At 51.6% G+C, this 23798-nt stretch overlaps 7 protein-coding genes across 7 annotated transcripts; 4 read left to right on the plus strand and 3 right to left on the minus strand.

The window, feature by feature from the left end:
* Positions 1-2118: 2118 nt before the first annotated feature.
* Positions 2119-2793, plus strand: BO72DRAFT_280404 (uncharacterized protein). The gene is made up of 2 exons (XM_040940276.1): positions 2119-2559; positions 2632-2793. The coding sequence occupies exons 1-2, from the start codon at positions 2173-2175 to the stop codon at positions 2701-2703; spliced, it is 459 nt and encodes a 152-aa protein (XP_040804485.1). The 5' UTR covers positions 2119-2172; the 3' UTR covers positions 2704-2793.
* Positions 2794-3796: 1003 nt separating this feature from the next.
* BO72DRAFT_465935 (transcription factor domain-containing protein) lies at positions 3797-7090 on the plus strand (the record flags this gene model as incomplete). The annotated part of the gene is made up of 7 exons (XM_040946746.1): positions 3797-3922; positions 3985-4118; positions 4173-4561; positions 4626-5298; positions 5370-5918; positions 5968-6927; positions 6964-7090. The coding sequence occupies 7 exons, from the start codon at positions 3797-3799 to the stop codon at positions 7088-7090; spliced, it is 2958 nt and encodes a 985-aa protein (XP_040804486.1).
* A 304-nt stretch (positions 7091-7394) lies between these two features.
* BO72DRAFT_483632 (kinetochore-microtubule binding complex subunit SPC105) lies at positions 7395-12888 on the minus strand. The gene is made up of 4 exons (XM_040947812.1): positions 12496-12888; positions 12071-12422; positions 9238-12017; positions 7395-9188 (listed from the first exon to the last, which is right to left on the minus strand). Exons 1-4 carry the CDS (start codon positions 12736-12738, stop codon positions 7731-7733), a joined length of 4833 nt encoding a protein of 1610 aa, XP_040804487.1. The 5' UTR covers positions 12739-12888; the 3' UTR covers positions 7395-7730.
* A 273-nt stretch (positions 12889-13161) lies between these two features.
* Positions 13162-14603, plus strand: BO72DRAFT_445037 (40S ribosomal protein uS17). The gene is made up of 3 exons (XM_040943950.1): positions 13162-13382; positions 13732-13970; positions 14132-14603. The coding sequence occupies exons 1-3, from the start codon at positions 13208-13210 to the stop codon at positions 14198-14200; spliced, it is 483 nt and encodes a 160-aa protein (XP_040804488.1). The 5' UTR covers positions 13162-13207; the 3' UTR covers positions 14201-14603.
* Positions 14604-14829: 226 nt separating this feature from the next.
* BO72DRAFT_455994 (uncharacterized protein) lies at positions 14830-15630 on the minus strand (the record flags this gene model as incomplete). Its single annotated transcript, XM_040946254.1, has 2 exons — positions 14830-14871; positions 14914-15630. The coding sequence occupies 2 exons, from the start codon at positions 15628-15630 to the stop codon at positions 14830-14832; spliced, it is 759 nt and encodes a 252-aa protein (XP_040804489.1).
* A 21-nt stretch (positions 15631-15651) lies between these two features.
* Positions 15652-17115, minus strand: BO72DRAFT_362292 (uncharacterized protein; the record flags this gene model as incomplete). Its single annotated transcript, XM_040940752.1, has 2 exons — positions 15652-16608; positions 16765-17115. Coding segments are annotated over 2 exons (1308 nt in total), but the record flags the coding sequence as incomplete, so codon positions are not given.
* A 751-nt stretch (positions 17116-17866) lies between these two features.
* BO72DRAFT_445039 (ENTH domain protein) lies at positions 17867-20766 on the plus strand. The gene is made up of 5 exons (XM_040943951.1): positions 17867-18346; positions 18418-18655; positions 18718-18908; positions 18965-19076; positions 19133-20766. The coding sequence occupies exons 1-5, from the start codon at positions 18299-18301 to the stop codon at positions 20425-20427; spliced, it is 1884 nt and encodes a 627-aa protein (XP_040804491.1). The 5' UTR covers positions 17867-18298; the 3' UTR covers positions 20428-20766.
* Positions 20767-23798: the final 3032 nt, after the last annotated feature.

A 23798-nucleotide genomic window follows, 5' to 3' on the forward strand; every position in this document is an offset into this window, starting at 1 on the left:
GAGGTGGGAAGTGGGTGGGAGGCGTTGGGTTGGTAGCAGGAGGTGCAGGATCACACAACAGTAGGGTGGTAGTAAAAGGACCAGCAGCAATAGGAATTTGGAGTATGTATCATCCAAACAAAAAGGTGAGAAAAGAGAACATCATGTCGGGGGGGAGGGGGGAAAGGGAATAAGCACACAAGCAGCGAATACGGGCAGTGATGGTTGATCGTCTCATGGCCCGGCCAAGGCTAGCGGATGATCTGATAGAATGGAGAAATGTCGTGATCGCACTCTGTGGTTGGTCAATTTGCCAACCTCGGGTCACTTCATTCAGCTTCACCGCTCGGCGGCAGAACAGAGTGGGAGGGAGTAAAGAAGTTACGGAGAGGAAGGAAAGAGGACAGGGAAATGGGGATGATATAAATATTGATATCTATGTCATGAGATTGTGGTCCAGTTGAGAAAAACGAGAAATTCCAGAAGGGTAGAAGGGTTAAAGAGGAACAAGAAGTTCTGGGGAAGTGGGTAAGTGTACCTAGTAAGGTAGGTCGGGTGAAGGTAGACCGTGAGGAAGGACGAGATCTGAATGGGCAGGAGCCGAGGAGCGGGCGGACGTCAACACAGCGCAAATCAATAAGTACGACGAGTAAGTCAGTACAAACTGGAAAGGGGAGACGACCCGCTGAGGGACCCAATTTTCTCTCCCACTCATCAATGATCATTCAGTTCCTGTCACTGCACAGTGCACATTCGTCATCACCGTTTTGGACTAACAATATAGGAACCAAAAGGCAACGCGTACTCGCACTTGCACTTGCACTTGCACTTCCTACCGGTCGGGTTTCCAGGAGACAGAACATGAATGATGATCGATTGTTCCGCGGTGGATATCAACTTCCAACTTCTGAGTTCATCCAGTCTTCTCACAACCAAACTGCTTCCCGCTTCATTCAGGGGAGGCTTTCGGAACTTCCAGACTCTCGGAACTTACATCATTTTGGTTTAGACAGTTCCCACTGGTCGAGCCTGGCCCAATTTATCTCCAGTCCGATTTCACGATTCAGGACAGCCCGGACTCCACCACTGCTGCAAGAATTTTGAGCGCCGTGTGCTTCTAAGCTCGCAGCTCCAGCTCCACGGACTCACAGTAGCTCTGGGAATGCCTCTCTTTCATTTCCCACGGCGGAAAAATCCGTATCCACTCACTGGCCTTTGCCACCTGATGCGGACGACGCCGTTGGGCCCTTTGAATGAGATTTGGTGCTTTCCATTTCTTGGCGCTGGTCTTTCTCCCTCTTTGAGTATATCTTGGTGGCTGTTCACTTTCCACACTCCCATCTTCCACTTTTCATCCTCACAGGGCTTCTGCCCGCCGGACGAACCAGGCACTGTTGTCTTCCCCCGCGGTCCACATCTCAGATTTGCTACCGTAGTTTCCCCGAGGCTTGTTGAAGCATGAGACTTCTGTCTCACGTACTGGAATCGCACAGATCGAGAGGTGAGCTGACTCAGTCCAATCCTGCTGTCTACTTGCCAGATGCCAATAAGCAAATTCTGCAATGTCGTGTGCTTCGATACAAGATCGTGGCTTGCTGCGCTATCTCAATCCGATTGCATCGGCTGTGCGTCGTGCGAGGGATACGGATATAGAGCGACAACGCCTTCGTCCAGACAGTGACCTTGATGTAGTCCCTGATCGACTACTATTTCTCCCGCTCCATCCCCACTGCGCCTCCGTGTTCAAGATTTGACTCCGCGGAGACCTGACTCCCGTCCGGAGCGGCCCATACATGTCCACTGTTGACCCAGGCCTTATACCTTCTTTTTCCCGACGGCCGAGTGACAGCTTCGCGCTACGTACATAGACTTCCTCGTAGTTCATTGTAGTCTATTCTCCAATACCCCAGCAGTGTGCATCTGATGATCTTCTGTCCCCATTCGCCATCTACGGGAAACGCCGATTTCCTAGTAGATTTCGCGTAGAATTTCCCCGTTCGTTGGAAAGTGGTGGGTGGCCACTTGGAACAAGAGCGTTGGAAACCATTATACGTAATAAGAAGAGAGCCAACGTACTACATCCCACGTACCTATCCAATGATCATTCTGCAGCGCCCTAAATGCACGTCGGAATTGTAGCTCATATGATCGGACTGCTTCGGTGAGCTTCAGCTACGAGGAGCGACTTCCCAAATGAGCACGTCATTCGCGGCGGGCATCGCTGCTCCCGCTAAGGCTTACAGGCGCTCAGCTGTATGTTCTCTCTGCCACATTGTCCTTGTCTCGGCTTGGGAAAGCGCAAAGCGCTACAGCCTATATCACCTTGGCATCGTCTCTCATATCCACATTGCAAAGCAGCAGGTGCTTAGAATTAAGCACGATTCACACTCCAGCACTCGTGAGGAAGACTTAGCACTTCCGCTGCAACTGACAGGGTGGAAGCTTATTCCACAACCACGGCCCCGACTACAACCACGACTCTACACTCACTCCGCCCCTTGCCCTCATAGCATGCAGCATTCTGAGGCCCGCGATCGCGGATTTCACACCGGTCACCGGCCTGTTTGGTCGTATCATGCAGTGAGTCGATTGCTCTAGACCATTCCCAAGCCCGTCGATGCGCAAGAATGCTGACGTACTTCCGTGTCCTAGACCGGCGACCGAGCGTCGACACTCACCGCGGGGCAAACGTACCGGTTCCAGAATGCGGGGAAGGCTGGATGATCAAGTACTAGCTGATTATATTTGTGGTCTGGAAGTTCTATCAAACAAGTCCCGCGAGAAGCTTATCTGCATCTATTCAACGACTTGACTTGCCACGAAGCCACCCAGAGATCAGCACAAGACCGCTTGGAAGTTATCACTTTGAATCGCAGCCAGCATGGGCACTCTGCAATTTGCAGGATGGTGAACAACAGCCGACCAAGTCACATCGACTTTTTTGCACACAAAGCAGGATTAGACAAGAAGAGATTCTGTCCGCCGGGAAATAAGACTGAAAGAGAATTTGCAAAGCAACGAAGCAACGAAGCAGCGGAACAACCTCAGTCTTGCAAAATAGCCAGCATACTACGATTCCAGGGGCTTGAACAGGGGGTATGGTCTGAGGGGTTTTTGCACCGCTATGAGGGTATTCTCGCACGTCCGACGGAAAGAAGAACTGCAGTTGCCGTCCGGGACGGAATTTGGAGGGGCCGACTTGCCGAGCGAGCCTCGACAATCTCCTCCAGCATGGGACGGACGCCATTAATAATCCCTGCCAAAAAGGGACCTCCCAACTGTCACGACCAGATTAATGAAAAATTTGAGTCAACACCTTTGATCACCTTCTTTCGGTGTCGACTGTCGCTGGTGCAAATCTCCTTGTCTGGACTGTCTTTGGCCATAACGAAATTGTCCTCGTGCCGCTGCAACACAGTTCAACTGGGTAAATAAGCATCCCACATCTCAACCCGATCCTCCTGCACTAAACGGAAGCCGGGTAGCTAAGAGCCTAAGGCTCGATCCCGCCCGCGTAGCGTTCTCATCAACTCGTTTGCCCTTCACTCAACCTCTTTTCTCCTGTATATTTTGCCTGATAGGGCTGGGCTGCTGTTGTCTATCCGTCTCTAGTATCTTTTTTATCTTTTTTTTTTCATTCTTCTTCGGCTTGTTTCTGCTCGTTGTTATTGGACGAGCGATGCTTACTCCGCTGCTTTATTGCACATGATCACGTTCCGTTATCGTCAGCCTAATAGGTGATCCACCAGGCCATTTGAGTATGGGCCCGTTTGATCTTATGGTGATAGTAGCCGATTGCTCTGTCTAGACACAAGCCATGCAGAGCCTGGAGCTAAATACTGATCACTCCTCCTCCTGGCGCGTCCAAACTAGTCCTCCCCTTTCAAGAAATACAGGCTCCAACAGCGGGCAGGACCAGGACAGCCGGAGGCGGAATCCACTGGTAAGCATCTCTCCTCTTACTTCCGCACTATAACAGAACACGTGAGTAAACGTTCAATGCAGGCATGTGAAACATGCTACAAGAGGAAGATCAAATGCGAAGTCGAAGGGTCTAAGAATGCTTGCATCCAATGTATGCGTCGCAACATACCATGCAAGTTCACTACAAGAAAAGAAAAAAGAGAGTCATTGAAAAGGTAAGTCTTCCGATCACTCCGACGATCTTCAAAGCCAGACTAAGAATTGGCTAGGACACATTATGTGAAATCACTAGAAGAACGAGTCAAGAGGACAGAGTCTCTGCTCCGGGCCGCTGGTTTATTCGCTGAAGAGCTGTCACTTGAGGATGAATATCTCAGCGAAGAGGGAGATGATCATGATCGTGATATGGACTCCGATGATGATCTCATTTCTCCCTACTTTAGTCCTCGTGCTGGCGTCAGTAGACGCAATTCCGGACCGTCCACTTTAGATGCTTCAAGCAATCTGGCAGATGCACAGCCTCGGTCGTCGAATGACAAGGGAAAGTCACAAGCTGCACCAGAATCTCCCCAGGGTGGAATCCGTGCACCTCCCAAGTCCGGCCAGCCCCATGCCCCTCTTTTCGTCTTGGACAACAGAGAAGAATATAGGTACTATGGTACGAAGTGGTCTCTTCCATTGCGGCGTTTCTTTTCACAAACCTCGACTGACTTCTCTTCAAGGACGGTCGTCTTCAATGTCTATTCTCTCACGAGAAGGTCTTGAATGGATCAAGAGAAAGACCGGTGAAACAAAGCTTGTGAATGTCATATTTTCTGACTCAACTCGAGACAGTCCTTGGGACTATTGGCGGCCAGACGTCTTTCATGACATCTTCACCTCGGAGGTGTTCAAACCGCTGCCTCCTCGAGCAGAGGTATTTGCGTTGTTGCGCGATTACTTTCGCACTGTAAATCGGTTGTTCCCGCTGTATCATGAAGCGACATTTATGCGCCTGGTTGAGTGGCAGTACACGCAGCAGACATGTGATGATGCCGCTCGATGGGCTAGTATCAATATCTTGCTGTCTCTGGCCTATGAATATCGGTTCTCCAACTGTCAGAAATCCGAGAAGGACAGGGAGAGAGCTTGGCTCTACTACAAGAACGCCATGTCAGTCTTTGTAGAGCTGTCGTTGAGGAGAACCGACCTCCTTAGCATACAAGCTCTTTTGGGCATGGCTCTTTTTCTCCGAGGGAATTCCGGAACCCAGTCCTCCTTGCCGATTATTACGGCAGCCGTGCAAGCTTGTCACCGCATGGGACTACACCGCAATATTGCGAGGGCACATCTTTCCCCCACTGAGCAGGAGCAAAGACGCAGAGTGTTCTGGGTTGCCTATATACTTGACCAAAGGTGCGTCACCCCCTTATCGTCATCTCACAAAATAGGCTAAGGATTTTTTCTGACATGCGCTCTCTTTCTAGCACATGTATACGCGCAGGAAGCAGTCCCATCCAGAATCATGAGGACTTCGACGTGGACTTTCCGGCAGATAACACAGAAGATGCATTCGTGACGTCGTCACATAATTCTTTCTTCCGCCAGCTTTGTAAGATCACAGTGATAAAAAGTCGCATGTACAGCAAACTCTACTCGACGAAGGCGCTGGAGCACAAGTCTCCTGCAGTCATCTTTCAGGATATTCGAGAGCTACACTCGGAACTCGAAGAATGGAAGAACGCTAATCCGTTCGAATGTCGCCTGAAGAAAAGAGGAACAGGCCAGGACTTCTTACTTGGATTCGCCTCCGCCGGCTTGCAATTTGTTTACTATAATACTATGCTCATGATTCATCGACTTCCGGTCTTACTTCATTTCGGGTCAATGGATCACCTTGCACGAGGACATCCTATGGATGACTACGGCTTAATTCTTAGCGAGGCCACTGTCTCTTCAGAGATCTGTGTACAGGCTGCACGGGATACTTTGAAATTAGTCAACAACCTGCCATGGGGCGACATTGCATGGATCTGGTAAGGCATGCCCGAGACGAGGTCTTCCATATATGCTAATGTCCCTTAGGTCTCTTCTGTATTACGTGTTCCTTGCAGTAATGAACATCTTCGTCAATATCCTGAAGAACCCTCAACATCCTAAAGCCAAAGAAGACCTTCAATCTCTCACCATGGCCGCGACCTTCTTCGCGACGCTCATTCCGGGCGATGGGCCCGGCCACTATGCTCGATTTATGACTAAAATGAGTGCCAATTTCGAGCGACTTGCACGCAATCTTCTCGAACGAGACGCGAAAGTCTTGAAACCCGATGACATGAAAAGCAATTCACCCCAGACAAACAAGGATGAGAACCCTGCAGCGTCACAAACCGTCTCAGGTCAGACTGTTCATTCTCGACATCGACAAACTGGCCTTATTTCTCAATCACGGACCGGTCCCCCCACGTCTACCCCAACCTCTCCTACCTCATCTGCCGCTCATAAGAATACACACAATATTCCTCCCAACATTGAAGGTCTACCTCAGATCAATTCATCCGGTTATGTTGTCCCCGACAGTTTCAGTCCCGGCCCCGACTCAGAAACTTACACCACCTCCTCCCCTCCTCTTACCACAGCATATTCCCAACGGCCACAAGCACAGTCTCTCGGTCAATCTGCTACGCCGGTTCCCCTGCAACCCAGTGGCGCGTCCTCCCAGCAACAGCCGCAACCCTTCGATATAAGCAGCTTCGACGCCGGCTTCTTTCCCGTCTCCGTCAACAGTGACAATTTCCACTTCGGCCAGCCAGGCCTGTGGCAAATCCCCCTGACAGCCGACTGGGAGCTGTCGCCCCAGGCTCTGAACGGCATCTTCGGCTTCGACCTGAATTATCCCATTCCGGACGTATCACAATCGCAACCGATGGTCAATCCCGGCAACAACGTGAACATGGACGCGCCGCCGCCGTCCCAGTTCGGCACTCCGAACCTAGGGGGGCAGCAGCAGGCAACGGGTCCGATGCCCATGGGCTTGGGCCTACTACCGTACGCGCCCAACATGGTGCCACCACCGCCGAGTAGCGGGTCTCAGGGTCAGGACCCCGTGCCTGACGACGCAGCGGCAGCATCAGCAGCAGCACAAGCCATGCAGGCGAGTGCAATGTGGATGAACGGTCCGTTCTCCGGGCCTTATCCATTCCCGATGTAGATCGGACGCGGGCTGGTATGTTGTCACGTGCACATACGCAGCCGGCAGGCCGATCCAGCTGTCCTTTGCCTACCAACATACCATACCCTCCTAATGCTTCGCACATATTAAACAGACATGACGAATTCACGAATCTCCAGTACTCTTCACATCCTATTCTTGTATTCATACTGTCATCATATAATGCATGGTTCTAATGCATGGAAATTTAAAAATCTGCATAAGTACAGTACACACCATACCCCGGACTGTCGCATGTACGTGGATAGTGCAGATAAGCAATAACGGATTCTTATTGTGGGATATGCTATTTACCGCACTGATCCTTTTCAGTGACAAGAGGATTAAAAATATATCAAACCACACCACTACACCCGAGAATTCCTAACAAGCCACAGCGCCCCAATCCAAACACCGATGTAGAACTCCCTCCCCCACGGAGCCCTCCGAAAATACTCAACATGAAGGAAATCAGAACTTGTCGAAAGTGAAAGTTTAGAAGCAACCCCGAAACGTAGAATCAACAAATCCCCAGTCTCGCCGTCGCCTACGACCTTCAATGGACTGGAACACAGCAACACTTCCGGATGTCTTCTGACTTTCAACCGAATTTAGAACCATAGTACATGATGTCTGAAATTCAGAACACCGTGCCGGTCAATTTGCGCACCGCCGTCCTCCAGACTCCACGACCGAGCTGCATCTTGCCCTCGGCCGAGGTCCCGGACCCGGACAGACCTTTGTTCAGGATACTGCGCATCTCCGTCTCGGATATGCCCTTGCTCTCAGCAGTGGATCCGTACACCTTGCTGGCGAGGACGTCGGTCTGGAGGTCCAGCTGCCCGAGTGCCCCCGCGCCCTCACCGTCCTGTGGAGGAGGGATGATGCGAGTGCGGACGGCGAAGTCGACGTCGATACGGCAGTTTGGCGAAGAGGAGGTTGAAGGGGGCGGTGCGGGTCCGAGGAGGGTGCAGCGCGCACGGAGGGAAGGAGTTGAACATTTTTTGGCGCTGGCGCAGCCGTTGCCCTCGAGGAGTTTGAGCTTGGTAACGCCGCAGAATTCGAGGAGGCGGGCTTCTTCTTCGAGCTGGAGGGTCAGGTCCCATGCTTGGGCAATGAAGTGGAGGAGGTGTTTGGGAGCGGTGCGGGATTGCGGGATGGAGGTGAGATGGGTTTGGAGGGATTTCAGGACCAGGAGGGTGATGGCGGATAGGTGTGGAGTGGTTGTATGGGTGGGTTTTGTCGTGATGGTGGTAGTGGGAGCGTATTTGAGCGTGACAGGTGCATTGGTAGCTTGGTCGTTGGGAGTGGTGGAGGTACTGTTGTTGTTGATGAGGAAGCACGCAGGGTGGAAGGTGAGTTGCAGCTGGTGTCGGTAGGACATGGTCACTGCTGGGCCGGCCGGGGTGGAACCGTCCGATGCGGTGGCAGATACGATGCTCCAGCCGGTTTGACGCTCGATATTGCGGACTGAATCTTTTAGTTCGCTGGTTTCTTGCGCGCTCCAGCCGCGACATTGCGCCTTGACTCGTTCGGCTTCCTGGATCTGAGCCATGTACTCGGCCTTGACCTCGGTGCCGGTTTCGACGATGTTAGTCTTATCCTCGAGTTCGGCCTGCATCTCCTGTAGAAGCTTCTTTTTCTGCGCGATCTCGTCCTCGACGCCCGCAAGCTTTTCCCGCGCGCTGCGCAGCTCATCTTGGTCACAGTTCTCAAGCTCGTCTGCTAGTTGCTGCAGTGTCGTGGCTTCCACCTCAAGAGAAGAGTGTTTCTCGATGAGAGCGGGCACTGTATCGCTCAGAAGGGTCTCATGCTTAGCAAGGAGTTCATCGTCTGCTTTCATTTCTTGCACGTGACGGTTGAGGCCATCCCGAAGTCCCTCCAGCAATTTCATGCGCCACTCATACCATGTAGCCTTACTGAGTAGGCGAGCATGAGTCTTAACATTTCTGAATTGATTGTCCATCAGCAAGCGAATGTCCGGTGGAGCGGTCATATATTCGCGGAACAGTGGCGGATTATCGGCAAGAGTCTCGGTCTCGATAGACCGGATCACCTGTCTGCCTTCATTTATATACGACTTCAATTCTCGACAAGACTAGAAACACGTCAGTAGTGCACGAATACTGGGCCTGAGAAGATCTTACATGCTGAAACAACTCAAGCATAGGCACGGTGCAGAAGCCAGCAGCTACGCACTCTTCGAAGCTCGCGGGACTTCTAGCCTCGTTCTCGCTAGAAAGTCGAAGATTCCGTTTCCGAGCGCTGTCTGGGGCAGTAGTATGCCTTCTTTTCGTGGTTGTGAGTTCCATGAAGTGGATGTTGGTCATGTTGAGGAATTCCTGCAACTGTATAGGTTCGACCTCCGGGCCAGCATCTTCTACAGGCGCATCTTGCACTTCAGTCGATTCTGTGTTAGATGCTGTGTCTGAGTTATCTTTGCCAGGACTCGTGGTAGCACTGATAGTCCTAGAGGTCTGTGTTGGCGTTGACATAGATTTGAGAGGAGATTGTGCACTGATGGTCTTAAGGGGAGACTGGAATCCACGTCCAAAAGTGTCACTGTTGGTCGAATGAGCTGGGAGCTTGAACTTCTTCACTGGGCTGCTAGTCTCGCGGCCTCGTAGGCGCTTTGGCGTGTGATCAGAATCCGCGTCGTCGTCGTCCAAATCCAACTCAACTGGTCTTTTACCCAGAAGGCCAAGGGCGGCCCCGACATGCAAGCTCTTTCTACCACGAAGCTTATTCTTCTTGGGTGTCAAGCTCGAAATCATATCCTTCAAGCTTGCGGTGGGATCCCTGTCGTTCAGTTTTGGAGGCGAGATGAAGCCATCTTCTCTGTTCACCTCCTCTTCGCGTTCACGATCTACCTCCTCCTGAAGCTTCACGGGATCTTCGAAGCGTACACCCTGCTTTGACTGCTCCTGTGGAACAAACTCGGGTGCTTCTTCACCAATGGACCGGCGCTTATCCAGCATAGCAGCGACTCGAGGCGATCCAAGTCCCTCTTTGTCGATACCGAGACCAGAGGACCGCCTCTTCCCATGGGGTTGCAAGACAAAAAGAGGAGCCGGTTTTCCATTGACGCTCTCCCCAAACAGACTCTTGCGCCTGGGGGATGTATTGCTTGCGGATTCTTGTACCTCTGGCTGGGACAGCTTCGGTGGTGATGCATTTTCTGTACCTGCATCTCTGGAAGGGGTCGTTGTGTGTGTGTTCGAGGGTGCATTGCCTGTCGGCGTGGATGGACTAGGGGGAGAGACCATATCCTTCGGTGGAGATACCTGTGGGGTTTGTGGAGTGGGTGTAGTGGGCGCCGGATGGGTCAAGCTTTGCCTCGTTCGTCGGGCCCGTACACTTGCCAAGCTAGGGCTTCCACTTTCTGATGCCACAGCTGCAACATGAAACGATTTGGAAGAAGATTCGACTTGCGACTTGGCTGGCGACTTCGCTGGTGATTTGGCCGGCGACTTGGAAGGCGACTTGGAAGGTGACTTGGAAGGTGACTTGGAAGGTGACCTGGAAGGTGACTTGGTTGGCGACTTAGCGGGTGACTTATTAGGAGACTGCCGTACGGTCTCTTGAAATGGCGAACTACCCAGTTGAGCCGGCTTGGGTTCCGGGGTCGCTCGGTCTTCATCCGGTTCCGGTGGTTCTTGTTCTTGTTCTGGCTCTGGTTCTAGAATCTGTCCAACAGCAGTAGTCATATCCATGCCTGCGGTTTGGTCGTCATCTTCGGCTGCAATGCTCTCCTGAGTACCAGGGATAATGCCACCGATAGCTCCAGTAATCTCCATATCCATACCATCATCCATGTCATTCCCATTCTCACATTCAGACAAGACACGGTCGTTTTCACCTGAAGCGAAGGCTTCTTGTTGATCATCATAGTCGTTCTCATCTGCATTGTTGGCGACGCCAAGACTGTTCAAAAGGCCTCCGACAACGGATGTGAATTCCATAGTCATCTCTTCATCTCCGTTTCTACTTTCCGCCCCTATGGACTTCGCAGGAGAAACAGGCTGTGCAATACCTCCCACGACATTAGTGAATTCCATGGTCTGTTCTTCATAGTTAGTCTCCTCGCTAAGAGACTTGCGGCGCGCTTCACTCCTGCGTCGACTCGCTTGGTTGGGGAGAATTCGGCCAATTGCATTGGTAACCTCCATACTAAGATCCTCATCCATAGCATCATCCTCGTCATCTGCAGTCGGAGGAGCATCGAGCATGGGTTCAGAAGGCGGATCATTCTCTTGATCATACCGAGCGCTGATATCTGCCCAATCGAAACTCTCACGTTGGCCCTTCTTGATCCAAGGCTGAAAAGCACCTGTAATCTCCTGATCTGCGATTTCCATAGACATGTCTCCATCATCGTCCTCAAAGTCACGAGTTCCAGCTTCTCGAGCCGCTTGCCGCAAAGCTTCGTTCAAGCGAGCACTGCCAGTGGTGGCATCGGAACCATCAGAATGAACTGAGGCTGGAGAGTGAACTGACATGTCATCCAAGCTCATTGCGGTGCTTTCTCCGTCGAATCCAGAAGTCGATGAATTGTCGTCATCGTCGTCGTCGTCCTCTCTCTGTAGTCCAAGATCTTCAGTCCCGTCGGCTGAACTTCCGCTGAAGGGGCTTGAGAACATCTCCTGCGATTCATCGTAGCTTCCGTTGGTTGACTGGCTTTGGAGTTGCTGCAGGTCTGGATACTGCACGGGCGAGAAGCCGGCATCTGACTCTGCGTATGGATCGGGGGAGGATCGCGGTTCGGCTTGTTCGGCTTGGGGAGCAGGGGTCTGGTTTCCAGCTCCGGCTATTGATGAAGCGCGCCGTGTCGAGTTCGCAGCAGATGATGAAGTCGAGTCGTCGGGTATTTCTACCACGTTCCAAGTGTGCAATGTGGCTTCGGGGGCGAATGAGACACGGCGATTTGCTGTGATGTTGGGTCAGCGACATATAGATTGCGCAGAAATCAAGGTGACAAACCCATTGACTTCCGACGTGCCTCCCTCTTCTCAAGGATCATCTTCCGCTCCCGCTCCCGCTGCTCCTTTTCTTCCTTTTCCCTTGCGGCGGCCATCTCATCCCGAATGGATGTAGCGTTGAAGCTGTCGAAAGGGTTGGATCGGTCTTCGGAATTATTCGAAGCGGGCGCGGGAGTATCAAGGTCGATTAGGAGGCCTTCATCGCTCTGGGTATTGGTTTCATTGCTGAGACTCGGCTGCGATCCACGGGCCGGCGTCCGTTTGCGTGTTTCTTCAAATGTGGGAATAGTGCGCACGGGCGAGACGGGAACAGTTGGTTTGAGAATGGACTTCAAGGGAAAGGCTGCTGTGGACTACGCGACAACAAACAGTTACTTTGTAAGCAAGATACACGTGGTGAATGAGGGATAGGGGGACACCAAGTACCTTGCGGCGATTACCGTTGGAGTCCTGGAGCGCATCTAGACCACCAGGGCCTAAGCTTTTGCTACGAGACTTTTTGTCTCTAGCCATGGGTTTGGGGCGTCCATCAAGCGGTTGAGAGGAGCTGATTTCCGTCGTCGCATTTTCTTGGTCGAGGGTGGAGGTCAGTCTCGACCGCGGGATATGAGCAAGAGAGCGACGGGCTCGCGGGCGGAGAGACCCCGCGGAGTCACTTCTGGACGCCATGGGTTCACGCTGGAGCGGACATAGACGGTAGGGGGAGATGTAAGTTCAGGTAATTGTCGTATGCAGATCCTGTTGATATCAGAAATGCAAGATCATAGTTTGTTGAATGGCGCAATAACGATCGATGGTTGTCGCTGGTTAAGTTGCGGCGGGCAAGGCAGTTAACTAACTGAAAGCAACAAACAACAAACCAAGTCCACCGCTTTCCTCTTAATCTTCCTCCGGCGGGCGCGTCTCCCGGCCAGGCCGCTCATGTGATCGAGCGGATGTAAACAAACCAAAAACGGAAAGCCCTAGCCGAGTCTCAAAGAGGACTAGCGCCCCCATCGCACACTCACACGGCGAATATCCGCCATCTTGAATAAATCTTCTCCATCATCGACGTCGACCACCGCACGCCCCGACACCCCCCCCTTCGCGACAACCCAGCTCGACTTCGCTTCCTCGTCGGACTGAACATATCGCAAAAATGGCCACCGAGTTGACCGTCCAGTCGGAACGTGCGTTCCAGAAGCAGCCTCACATCTTCGTCAACCCCAAGACCATTGCGAAGAGCAAGAAGGTTGCCTCCGGCCGCAGATGGTACAAGGATGTCGGTCTGGGTTTCCGTACCCCCAAGACCGCCATTGAGGGCACCTACATCGGTATGCACGACCTACACCAAATCTCTGCGGAGTGATCAGATTTCGATTTTTCGCGGCAAAGCACGGGGAAAGTTTCAGGGTCCTTGAAGATGAGCCTTGCCACCAGGGATTTGACAATCGGAAGCGCAATACATACGACTTTGGTCACGACACGATGATTTGGCGCAAGAGGAGGGATCCTTGATTTTCAAATTGCGGAAGGATTTGATATCGTGGACCGTCGACAATGGAGCGCTTGACGAAATTCTTTAAAGATCTGGACATTCTCATCTTCAAGGGCTCGGGGAAACATCTCCAGACACTGCAGGAAAGGAGAGAGAGAGCAACAGGTCGCTAACATCAAGAACAGACAAGAAGTGCCCCTTCACCGGTCTGGTCTCCATCCGTGGTCGTATCCTGACCGGCCGTGTCGTCTCCACCAAGATGCACCGCACCATTGTCATCCGCCGTGAATACCTCCACTACGTCCCCAAGTACAACCGTTACGAGAAGCGCCACAAGAACCTTGCTGCCCACGTTTCTCCCGCTTTCCGTGTTGAGGAGGGTGACTGGGTTACCGTCGGCCAGTGCCGTCCCCTTTCCAAGACTGTACGTTGCCTCGATTCCGCCAATATCTTTCCTGGGATCTGTCAGGGGTAGTATGGCTTTGTCCTTGATCAACCGATGGGATGCGACAAGGCCATTACAATGCTCCTGAGAAGACCCAGGTTCAACCCCTTCCGCGCACCATCTAACATGTTGACCTACAGGTCCGCTTCAACGTCCTCCGTGTCCTTCCCCGCACTGGTAAGGCCGTCAAGGCTTTCAGCAAGTTCTAAGCGTGTCGATGAGGAAGTGTTTTCGAGAGGAAAATAACCTAGGGCTGCGGCGTGACTGGATATACAATGGATTAGTTAAACGGGTTGGGATTGTTTCACGATTTCATGTCCCAGGTACCCTTGAGAAAGAATATCCAATGAAAAAATTCTTTTGATTCTCCTTAATGGCAGTCCACCGTGCAACACGCTTGGGCACGGCTCGGGCCTGTCCCTAGGTTCCACTTTGAATACTACACGGATTGAGCATTGAAATGTGAGGCGCATTCTTCGAATTCTACCTACAAATTTTTTTGGACGAGAAACGGAGTTAGGGTGGATTGTCTACGATCAACGGTCATCTCAAAAGTGTGCTTTAGCATAAGTACTGCCAAACAACAGCTCCTTGTTTTGCATTTGTTCAAATACTCGTCCACCACCTTAACATTGAGGTAAAGAGTTCTCAAATAGGCACTTCCCACTCATACCTAGTACCTTGAGCACACGCACATCATCCGCCCCCAGTTGCAAACATTTCGTAGACGAATCAGTTTCTCTTCCCACTGATCTTCCCCTTCATCTCATTGCCCGGAGATAAGTCGAAGTCCACACAAGCATAACGAGAGTACACGGAGATAGGCCATCGAGTAGCATCAACCCAGGATCATCCTCTGGCGCGCTCTGTCCAGAGAAAACTGGTATTGCCAGTCAATGTTTTCCGTACCTCTATTTCTTACCACGTTTGGTTCTGTGTCTACCTCCATGTTGTCGCACATGGCCGCGATAACGGAATCTGTAGCAACCAGATCCGACTCCTCAGACACAAGCGAGACGCAACTTCCCGCATCGGAACTTTCAAACAATCTCCGCGCACCAGACACATCTCTTGGTGGGAGCCCTTTCCCCTGACGCGAGAGGCCATCCTGCTGGGCGATCCACCGACCGGTATATGCGTCCCAAGTCTCGATGGCTGGGTACGAGCGGCGGTTTCGTCTTGGCCATTTGACAATTGCTTCATCGTCGTCATCTTCTTCCTCGGTCTCTTCCTCGTCATCGATGCGAGGTGTATGCGATCGGACGATGTCGGAATTGCACAGAACATAAGAGTCATCGTCAGCAGCACTGTGTCGGTCGTCCTGATCGAATGAGTCACGAGAAGGACGAATCTCGTTCTGGTCCCCATAGCAAGGTGGAGAAGAAGGGTAGCTACTACACTGGGTTTCAACGTGCATCATTTCGCCATTGGCCTCGGTCTGTTCATGATTGTGAGACCCATGGGAGCCACGCCGGACGACGACATAGCTGAAATCGTCTACAGAAGCCGGGCTTCGCTCATTGTCTTCGTCCTCACTGAGTCCGGCCTCAGTGACTGATTCGTCGTCGTCGTCGTCGTCGTCGTCTTCGTCGTCTGAGATAACATAGACCTCCCGATGCTGGTGTTCATCTGCAGTCATTGGGGTCTCAGGCGAAAGACCATATCCTGTACGTATACCCTCGTAAAATGCTTCCCCGGGATTGTCGGATTTCCGAAGACGCCAGAGATACCGAAGACGCCAGGAATAGAACATGCCTCGTCCGATTTCATCACTATACTCATATCGAACTTGAAGTAGAGACAGGAGCTTTCCAATGATGTTGCCAGATGTGTGATCGGAATAATGCCCTCGCTGTGAAAGCGCAGCTTTCAACGCATGTCGATTACACTTATACGTCGCAATGGTGTCGAGCTGAAGGAGTTGAGCAATATCTTTGTGCTCGTCTGCAATCTGTTCCAGTGTGCTGACTTTAAAGGAACAGATTATGTTAGAGGAGGGGACTTTCCCCCAAATCAAAAACTCCCCGGCGCCGTTGTAAAAGCTCTTTCCTACCCGGACTTTGTGTGTCCTGAACAAATCCCTGGCTGAGTACACAAAGTCAAGCCCCTTGGTATCAATCACGGAAATGAGAGCACCTTCTTTGTTCCGTATGGCACGGTGCACGGGTGAGAGCATGGACATGAACGTCGAGATGAATGGGGATGGAACCTCCTCTCTATGAACATGCTTCCGGAAATACTCCACGAACTTCTCTGGTCGTATTGTGTTCGGTGAGAAGTACCTGTCCCAATCATCGAAGAGACCCGCAACCAAGAGATTCTTCGTGTTGATGCCCTGCGAGTCGACATTCGACCACCGATACAGTACTGGCGGTATGCCGTCTTCTCTCAGTCTTGTATTTCCTCGTCTATTTGTGATCTGAACGCCTCTTCGTCGGACTTCTCCTGAATCATGTGTCTTGCAAATCAGAGTTACCTCCATGATGCGCTCCTGTACACACCAGAAACACTCTTTGTCCCCGTATTTGCAAAGGGTCCTGTCCTCATGCACAGAGACATCGGCCGGTTTCTCCTCGATCTCGTGGGTGATATACTCGTCAACGACTTCATCCACTCCCTCAGTGTCAAATGCCATGTCTGTGTCGTCCTGTGCCTGGGTCTGACTCTATATCAGTGCCAATTGCATGCATGCAAAGAGGCTTAGACTCACCGAGGTCCTGCGGCTGAGTGTGTGTATTGCACGTTCGTAAGTAGCAGCATCGATGGGATCCACCGTATTCTCCCTGAGGCGTATATCTAAGGATCTCAAAGTCCTGCGGATGGTCGCAATGAAGGGCGCCCACCGTCCATCTTTATCGAAGGGAGACAGATGGACGTCAACCCAGTCCGGGAGCACTTTTGACTTCAAGTGGTGCCATTGGCCGCGAAGTCTTTCTTTGGGAGCACCATCTCTAAAGCCTGCGTTTCTCAAATCGCCTCGATAGACGGCGTCGAATACTGCCTTGTAAGCGTTGATATCCCGATCCCAGAATCGATACAAACAACAGAGAAATTTTCTTTTCTCCGAGTCCCAGCTAATCAGAGGCTCCATTGCTGTGAAGTTCAGTCCTCCTGATAAGGCCATCTGAGCCAGTCGAGGTTAGGGATAGTGCAATGTGAGCAATGAGTGGGTAAGGTTGGGGACTGGGGGGGCAAGGAATATGAGACGAAAGGGTATAGAAGCAACACCTTCAGATGAGAGGTCAGACTCACTGCAAAGTCCTCGACAGATAGAGCAATCTAGATTTGTGGAGTAGACTGAGTAAATGTCACTTGAGGAATACTTTTGGCCCCCCTAGGCGAGTGCTGAGTGTGACCATGTTTTACTCAAAACTCACTTTGTGTTACTAGCCCTGAGAGCAAGGCATGGAACACCAAAAAGAAAAGAGAATGCTACTTGATCTACAGAGGAAGAAGGATTTCAGTATAGGTAGGCTTTCATTCGCTGCATCTTGCTCTTCATTGTAGAGCGGACATGAACTATATAAATGTCACTGTACCCGAGCACAGTAATGACCTATCACTTTTGACTAACTCAGCAGGCTGAGGCTGAAAGCCGCTCTGAGAATACAAGAAGTATATTGTGGGTAAGACTTCAGTACTTGATGTTATTGTACTTCATTTAAGGAAGCTGTCAAACCTTCTCGAAGGGCTGCAGCAGCTGTGACGTGCAGCAAGCATAACTTACCAAAGGCTTTGTCAAAGACATTCGAACCGGCCGAACCCGCACTAGGTAGTTCTCAGCCTAAGGCGACCAAGCGCAGCTCCACTCCACCGCAACGCCCGGTCATCATCCCCGACGGGCCTCAAAGCTCCCTCTTCCACTTTCAGCCGGGATTCTTCCTTTCCTCCCCTCTTCTCCCCTCTTCTTCCCCCCCGCTTGTCTGCATTCTTTCTCTCCAGTTATTCCACAACCCCCCGCTGTCTCTCCGGGCTTGAGTCCGATAGGGTTTTCGCTTCAACCCGATCGTACCGATTGCCATCTGGGATTCCTTTCCGTCCCCACTTCGTCATCGACAGACCGCGTTAGGCATCATCCTCAATAAAGGTTCCACAGTATGGCTACTTGAGTGATCATGATTATTCTTAGCATTGGCGTGGATAGATCAATTGGCACTCGACTCTTATAGACACTTGATATAACTACCTCCAACCACTTCAGTCCTTGCTACCCCCTCCCCAATATTTCGACATCGAAGCCACGGTGCCGCCCCTGATTCTTATCTCCGCTCCACTGCCATCGCACCACTCAACTCCCAATCTTCAACATGTCCCATAACTTTGAGAAGTCGGTGAAGGGGGCTACCAAGGTCAAGGTTAGTCAAGGGACGATGATGGCTGCCCTGAGGCGATCTGCGCACATGCTAATGGCCGTGCTCTTCGACAGCTCGCCGCCCCCAAATCCAAGTACATCGAACATATCCTGGTCGCGACGCATACAGGCGAAGCAGGTGTGGCAGAGATTTTCCGGACCTTGCAGCTCCGTCTCCGCGACTCAACATGGACAATCGTCTTCAAGGCTCTGATCGTGATCCATTTGATGATCAGGGAGGGCCAATTGGACGCCACGTTGCAGTACATGGCAGAGAACCCCCAAAAGTTGGCAATCAGTGGATTTTCGGAAGGTGAGCAGCTTTTAGTGCAAGAGAGGCATATGAGGGTCGCTAAATTTTAGGCTTGGGTGTAGTCCAGTCGCAGGGCCATAACATCCGGAGATATTCCGAGTATCTCCTGGCGCGCGCAAAGGCCTTCGAGTCTACCAAGACCGACTACGTGCGAAGCGGCCAGGGCCGGATGAAGCGCCTGACGGTCGAGAAAGGCCTTCTGAGAGAAACCGAGATTGTTCAAAGACAGATCCGAGCGTTGCTCAGATGTGACGTGTGTTACCCATAACCTTTGTCGCAATCGTGGAATTACGACTGACCAGGCTTCAGCTTCTAACGGACGATGTTGAGAACGAGATCTCATTGACCGCGTTTCGTCTGCTCACGTTGGATCTGTTGACTCTTTACTCGGTCATGAACGAGGGAACGATAAATGTCCTGGGTAAGTGTCTCTTACTGTCATCTGGATCGCACAATCCTTACATGACCTGCGATTAGAACACTACTTTGAGATGTCACGTCCCGACAGTGAACGTGCGCTGGAGATCTATAAAACATTTACCCAGCAGACGGAAGAAGTGGTCAAGTTTCTCGGCGTAGCTCGGCATTTCCAATCCGCGACGCGTCTGGAAATCCCTAAGCTGAAGCATGCTTCTACTGATCTGACTCGGCTTCTTGAGGACGATTTGAACGACCCCGATTTCAATCTCCGCCGCCGCGAGTACCTTGCTCGTAAACAGGGCAAGAGTGTTGGGACACCATCCTCTGTGCCCAAAAATGCCACCGGTGACCACGCTGTTAACCACGCAGCCTCTCCTTCGGCTCGGCCACAGACACAGCCCAATCCGCAAGCTCAAGCGAAATCGAACCCGGTAGATTTGATCGACTTCTTCGACTCGATCGAGCAAAATCAGCAGCCGATGGCACAGCAAAACGCGTACCAACAGCAACAGTTCCAGCAGCCGCCGCAGGCCATGCAGTTCCAACAAGCAGGCTTTCAACCACAGCAGCAGCCATTCTATGCACAGCAGACCGGCTTTCCACAGCAGCAGATGCAGCAACAACCACAACCGACGGGTTTTGGCCAACAGTCACCGCCATTTGGGCCTCAATTCACTTCGCAGACTCAGCAATTCAACCAACCACAAGTTCCACAGCCTCTCCAGCCCGACCACACTGGGGCCGGCTTTGGTGGCTACTCAGCGCAGCCCCAAAATTATGGTTACCAACCTAACCTGGCTCCGATCCCGCAAAACGATGTTACTGCATTCCCGCCGCAGCAACAGCAGCCGCAGCCGCAACAGCAACTGGCGCCGGGGGCTCAACCACACCTCCTGCAGCCCCAATCCACCAACCCGTTCAGACAGTCGATGTTGATGAGCACGCCGACCGGATCGGCCGCTCCACTTGACCGCCAGAATACCAACCCGTTCGCGCGGCGGCTTTCGACAGCGAGCCCGCAATTCAACACTGGTGGTCTTGAGGCGTTCGCACCGGCACAGGCGCAACCACAGGTTCAGGTGCAACAGGCAGCGCCGCTTCAAGCGCAGCGCACGGGAACCAACCCTTTTGCCCGCAGCTCCTCCGTACCACCCCAGCAATCGCAGGGGCTACAGCCTCCCGCGGCGGCACCTCTCCGGCCAAACCCCACGGGAAGCACCAATCCATTCCGCCAAAGTGCCTTTGTGAACCAACAAACTGGCCAGGGGTGGCATGTTGGTGGCCAGCAAGGCACAATGGGTGGATTGGAGCAACTGGACACGGTCCCCATCTTCCCGCGACCGGGTATGTAGATACGGAATGGTGGGGAGAGAGAATATTTGTAGATAGAAAGATTTCTGTCGCTGCTGCTTGCGGACGGCGGACCTAATCGTTATCTTGTGTGTCGGTAGTGTCGTTCCTTGTCGACCTTACCACCCACTACCCCTTGGCTCACTTAATACTTGTCATTATTGACTGCTTCGATGCATTTGCCATTCTGTTTCACTCCCCTGCCCTACGTGTACGGGCTTGAGGATGGTGAGCTCGCAGCGCGGGCGCGACTGCTTCAATTTGATCCTGTATTGATACCTACCTAGCTATACCGAGCGGTGTTAGCGTTCAGGAGAACATATAAATCAAACGTGTAAATTGCGATTGTATTATGAGCGGCGACTGCCACTTTGAAATCAAAGATGAAAGCACTCAATCAAATGGACACACTCAGTATTGTCGACCCCTCTCAAGCAAAGGCATCCAGGCTTCATCGAAGAATCCAATTCCCGATACACAGCTATACATCCGGAACCTACGCACCCGGTAAGCCGACTAAACGTACAGAGTACATACAACTCAAGAATTATACTTAATGCTCGTACATAATTACCCCCTTGAGCCTAGACCACCTTCAAGACTGCTAACGTAGTAGGGGAACCTGAAGACCCAACTAGCAGAAAAGAAGGAGCAATCAAGTCAGGACGCAGAAGTGGAGGAGAGGGGAGGTGCCCAGCCCCAGCCCCAGCCCCAGCTCGTAGCCTAGACTATAGGTTCAGGTTGATGATTTTGATTCGACTCTACGGAGCGAGAGAGTCGAGAAAACTCCGTAATTGTGGACCGGCCGTGCCAGCCAGAATCGGCTCGTTCCGCTCGGGAAGAACATCGGGAGAATTTTGGTTACTACATCACTACATACGTAACTCCGTGGTATGTAAGAGAATGGAGGATTGGATTGATTCTTGGCTCTAGAGAAGAACACTACCTGGCAAAGCCCGAGGATCGGATCTCACGGTCTAGCGGTGATTGTGTTTGACTTCTGTCCAGAGTTTGAGGGAAGGTGATGTGCATATATACAACCCGTCTATATACTCATAGCTGGGTCGGAAACAAGGATGAGCGGAGGAAGGTGTCGTCTCTTCTCCGTCCTTTTCTTTTCTGCAAAGTCTACCCGTAGAAAAACAGGAAAATAGCCTTGAAGAAAATAGATGGCAGAGTTAGAGGAAAAAAAACTCTGGCGACCCACAGCGGAGGAGTTTCTTACTTCTTACGGGCTATTATCTACATAAGTCTTACGTGCTATGTATGCGTGTCGATGAAAGTAGATTCTACTCCGTGCTGAGTTGAGGCGAGGAACTTCGAACGCGGAGCGCTTGTCTCCATTTAGTGAGACTCAGTAGCATGAATATATCTGGAACAATTGATTATCGGGCTGCATATCTCTACACCGGGCGCGCGAGAGAACGATTGGAGGGAAATTCTATAGCAAAGCCTCTTTTCGACTTGGACAGGAAGTATACTCCGTGCTCAGCTCCGCTAGCTAATCCGTGTTTCCGTGGTCAATGAGGGACATGGGATGATTCCTGTGGGTTGAGGCGTGTATGGAATAGATACATTGTCGGGCAGCTTCTTCATTATGAGACTCCTGTTCGAGACGGTGTCGGTGTAGTACTGTAGTTACGGGGTTTGTTGTGGATTAAGCGAAGAGCGATGGTTTGAAGCATGGAAGACGAATGGAGCGGAGGGGATACGACTACAGGAGTTGTTTGTTCAGCTCACCACCCACTTGACCTCCGGCGAGGACGTGCAATCTTGCGGTCAAGCTTATTCGACTCAATAGGACCCCAGGGGAGTAGGGCAACCATCACCGTAAACCAAGGCTGACGTGCGTTTGTGTGTGCTGAGCACCTAGTCTAACTACTCCGTCCTAGTGTCTGCGGCGGGAGAGTTCTTAGGCCTCTGCGATCGACGATCGCTGCAGGACAGCCAGAAGCGAGACAGTAGTCGGATAAGGCCGAGTTTGGTGCCTTGGAAACAGCTTATCGCGTGCAAATTGTTGAGGGTGAAGTCGGATTGTTTGTTTTTTTTTGTTTTTTTTTTCCACCGCGCGTGACATAATTGTTGTGCTCAAGCAGCTACTTATGCTTTCCCGAAGTCAATGACGGAGGTCTCCGGCATGGCAAGAAGAAATAATAATAATAATGGGGACTTTGATTGACATGTTCAGCCCGTTGCGGTCAATCGGAATGGTCGGTGGATCAAACTTGTCTTGGCTAGATTTTAGCCTGTCGCAAGGTGGACTATGCTTGATTGTTTGTTCAATTTGTTCAATTTGTTCAATATTGTTGAGAGCTGGCGAAGGACCTCGTCCACTAAACAGCGATCACGAATGACGTCGGTAGCACCTCAATAGGTTTGTTCTTGAGACAGCTCCGTGAGTCAATATGTCTTCGAGAAGCACCAGAAAAGAAGAAGCTTTGTGCGAGATGTTCGTCCTTCGTGTTCAGCATCAAGGTTACCTACCTACCGTATTCCCTCTTCTCCCTGTGGCCGACAGACTCGATAGATCACATGCGGCCCATGCAAGGAGATCGAGGCTCGGAATGGAAGAACCAACTTCCGGACTAATCCGATCGGGAGCGAAAAATCAATTCACTTAGCGTGGATTTCAAACCTGGATTGCCGATGACCACCTCTCCAAGTAATCACGACATTTTAACTTCCGGTCCTGAAGGTGCCAGACAGTCAAAGAGCAGGGGAGACATCGGCTATCTCTCCCTGGATCCCTGGAGGATAATCTGGTGTTGTTATCCGGTGTTGTTGGAATCAACGTACTCCGTACAGTTCAGTAGATTCCTGTCAGGCCATTATCCCCTGTCCGCTTCATCTGTCAGTACTTACACAACAATACCTACCTCACTGACTCATTGACCTACTACTCACTCCCAGCCAGTAAGTGTCTACTTGGTACTTCCACAGCGATTCCGGGATCCGATGTCGAAATTTAAGTTGCTGCTCCACTCGGGCTCCGGCAGCAACAGCATCCGAGATCTGGGCTGGGCCTCGTGTCTTTCCCTCTGTCTGCGAAGGTCGAATACAGCCTTCGGTTGAGAATACTACTCCTGATCAAGTTCGTATTGTCATGAGCCGGAGGAGGAGCAACAGCAGCATTAATTAGGTGCAGCGATGGGTGCACACCAGTACTACACTACCTTGTACTGCGCTTCGACTTGGCCCAACCAGACAGCAGCGGAAAAACCCCTTCCTGTGTACAAGAGGGATCCGTGGATGCAGGCGTGGGACAAAGTAAATCAATCCTCAATCTTTCACGGCTGTTAGTTGCGCGTCTCCGTATCTTCCTCCCGTCTCGTCTCCTCTCGTCTCGCCTATGGATTGTTTGGATTCCAATCGT

This window comes from Aspergillus fijiensis, assembly GCF_003184825.1.
Source record: "Aspergillus fijiensis CBS 313.89 unplaced genomic scaffold BO72scaffold_8, whole genome shotgun sequence".
Classification (NCBI taxonomy): Eukaryota; Fungi; Ascomycota; class Eurotiomycetes; order Eurotiales; family Aspergillaceae; genus Aspergillus; species Aspergillus fijiensis.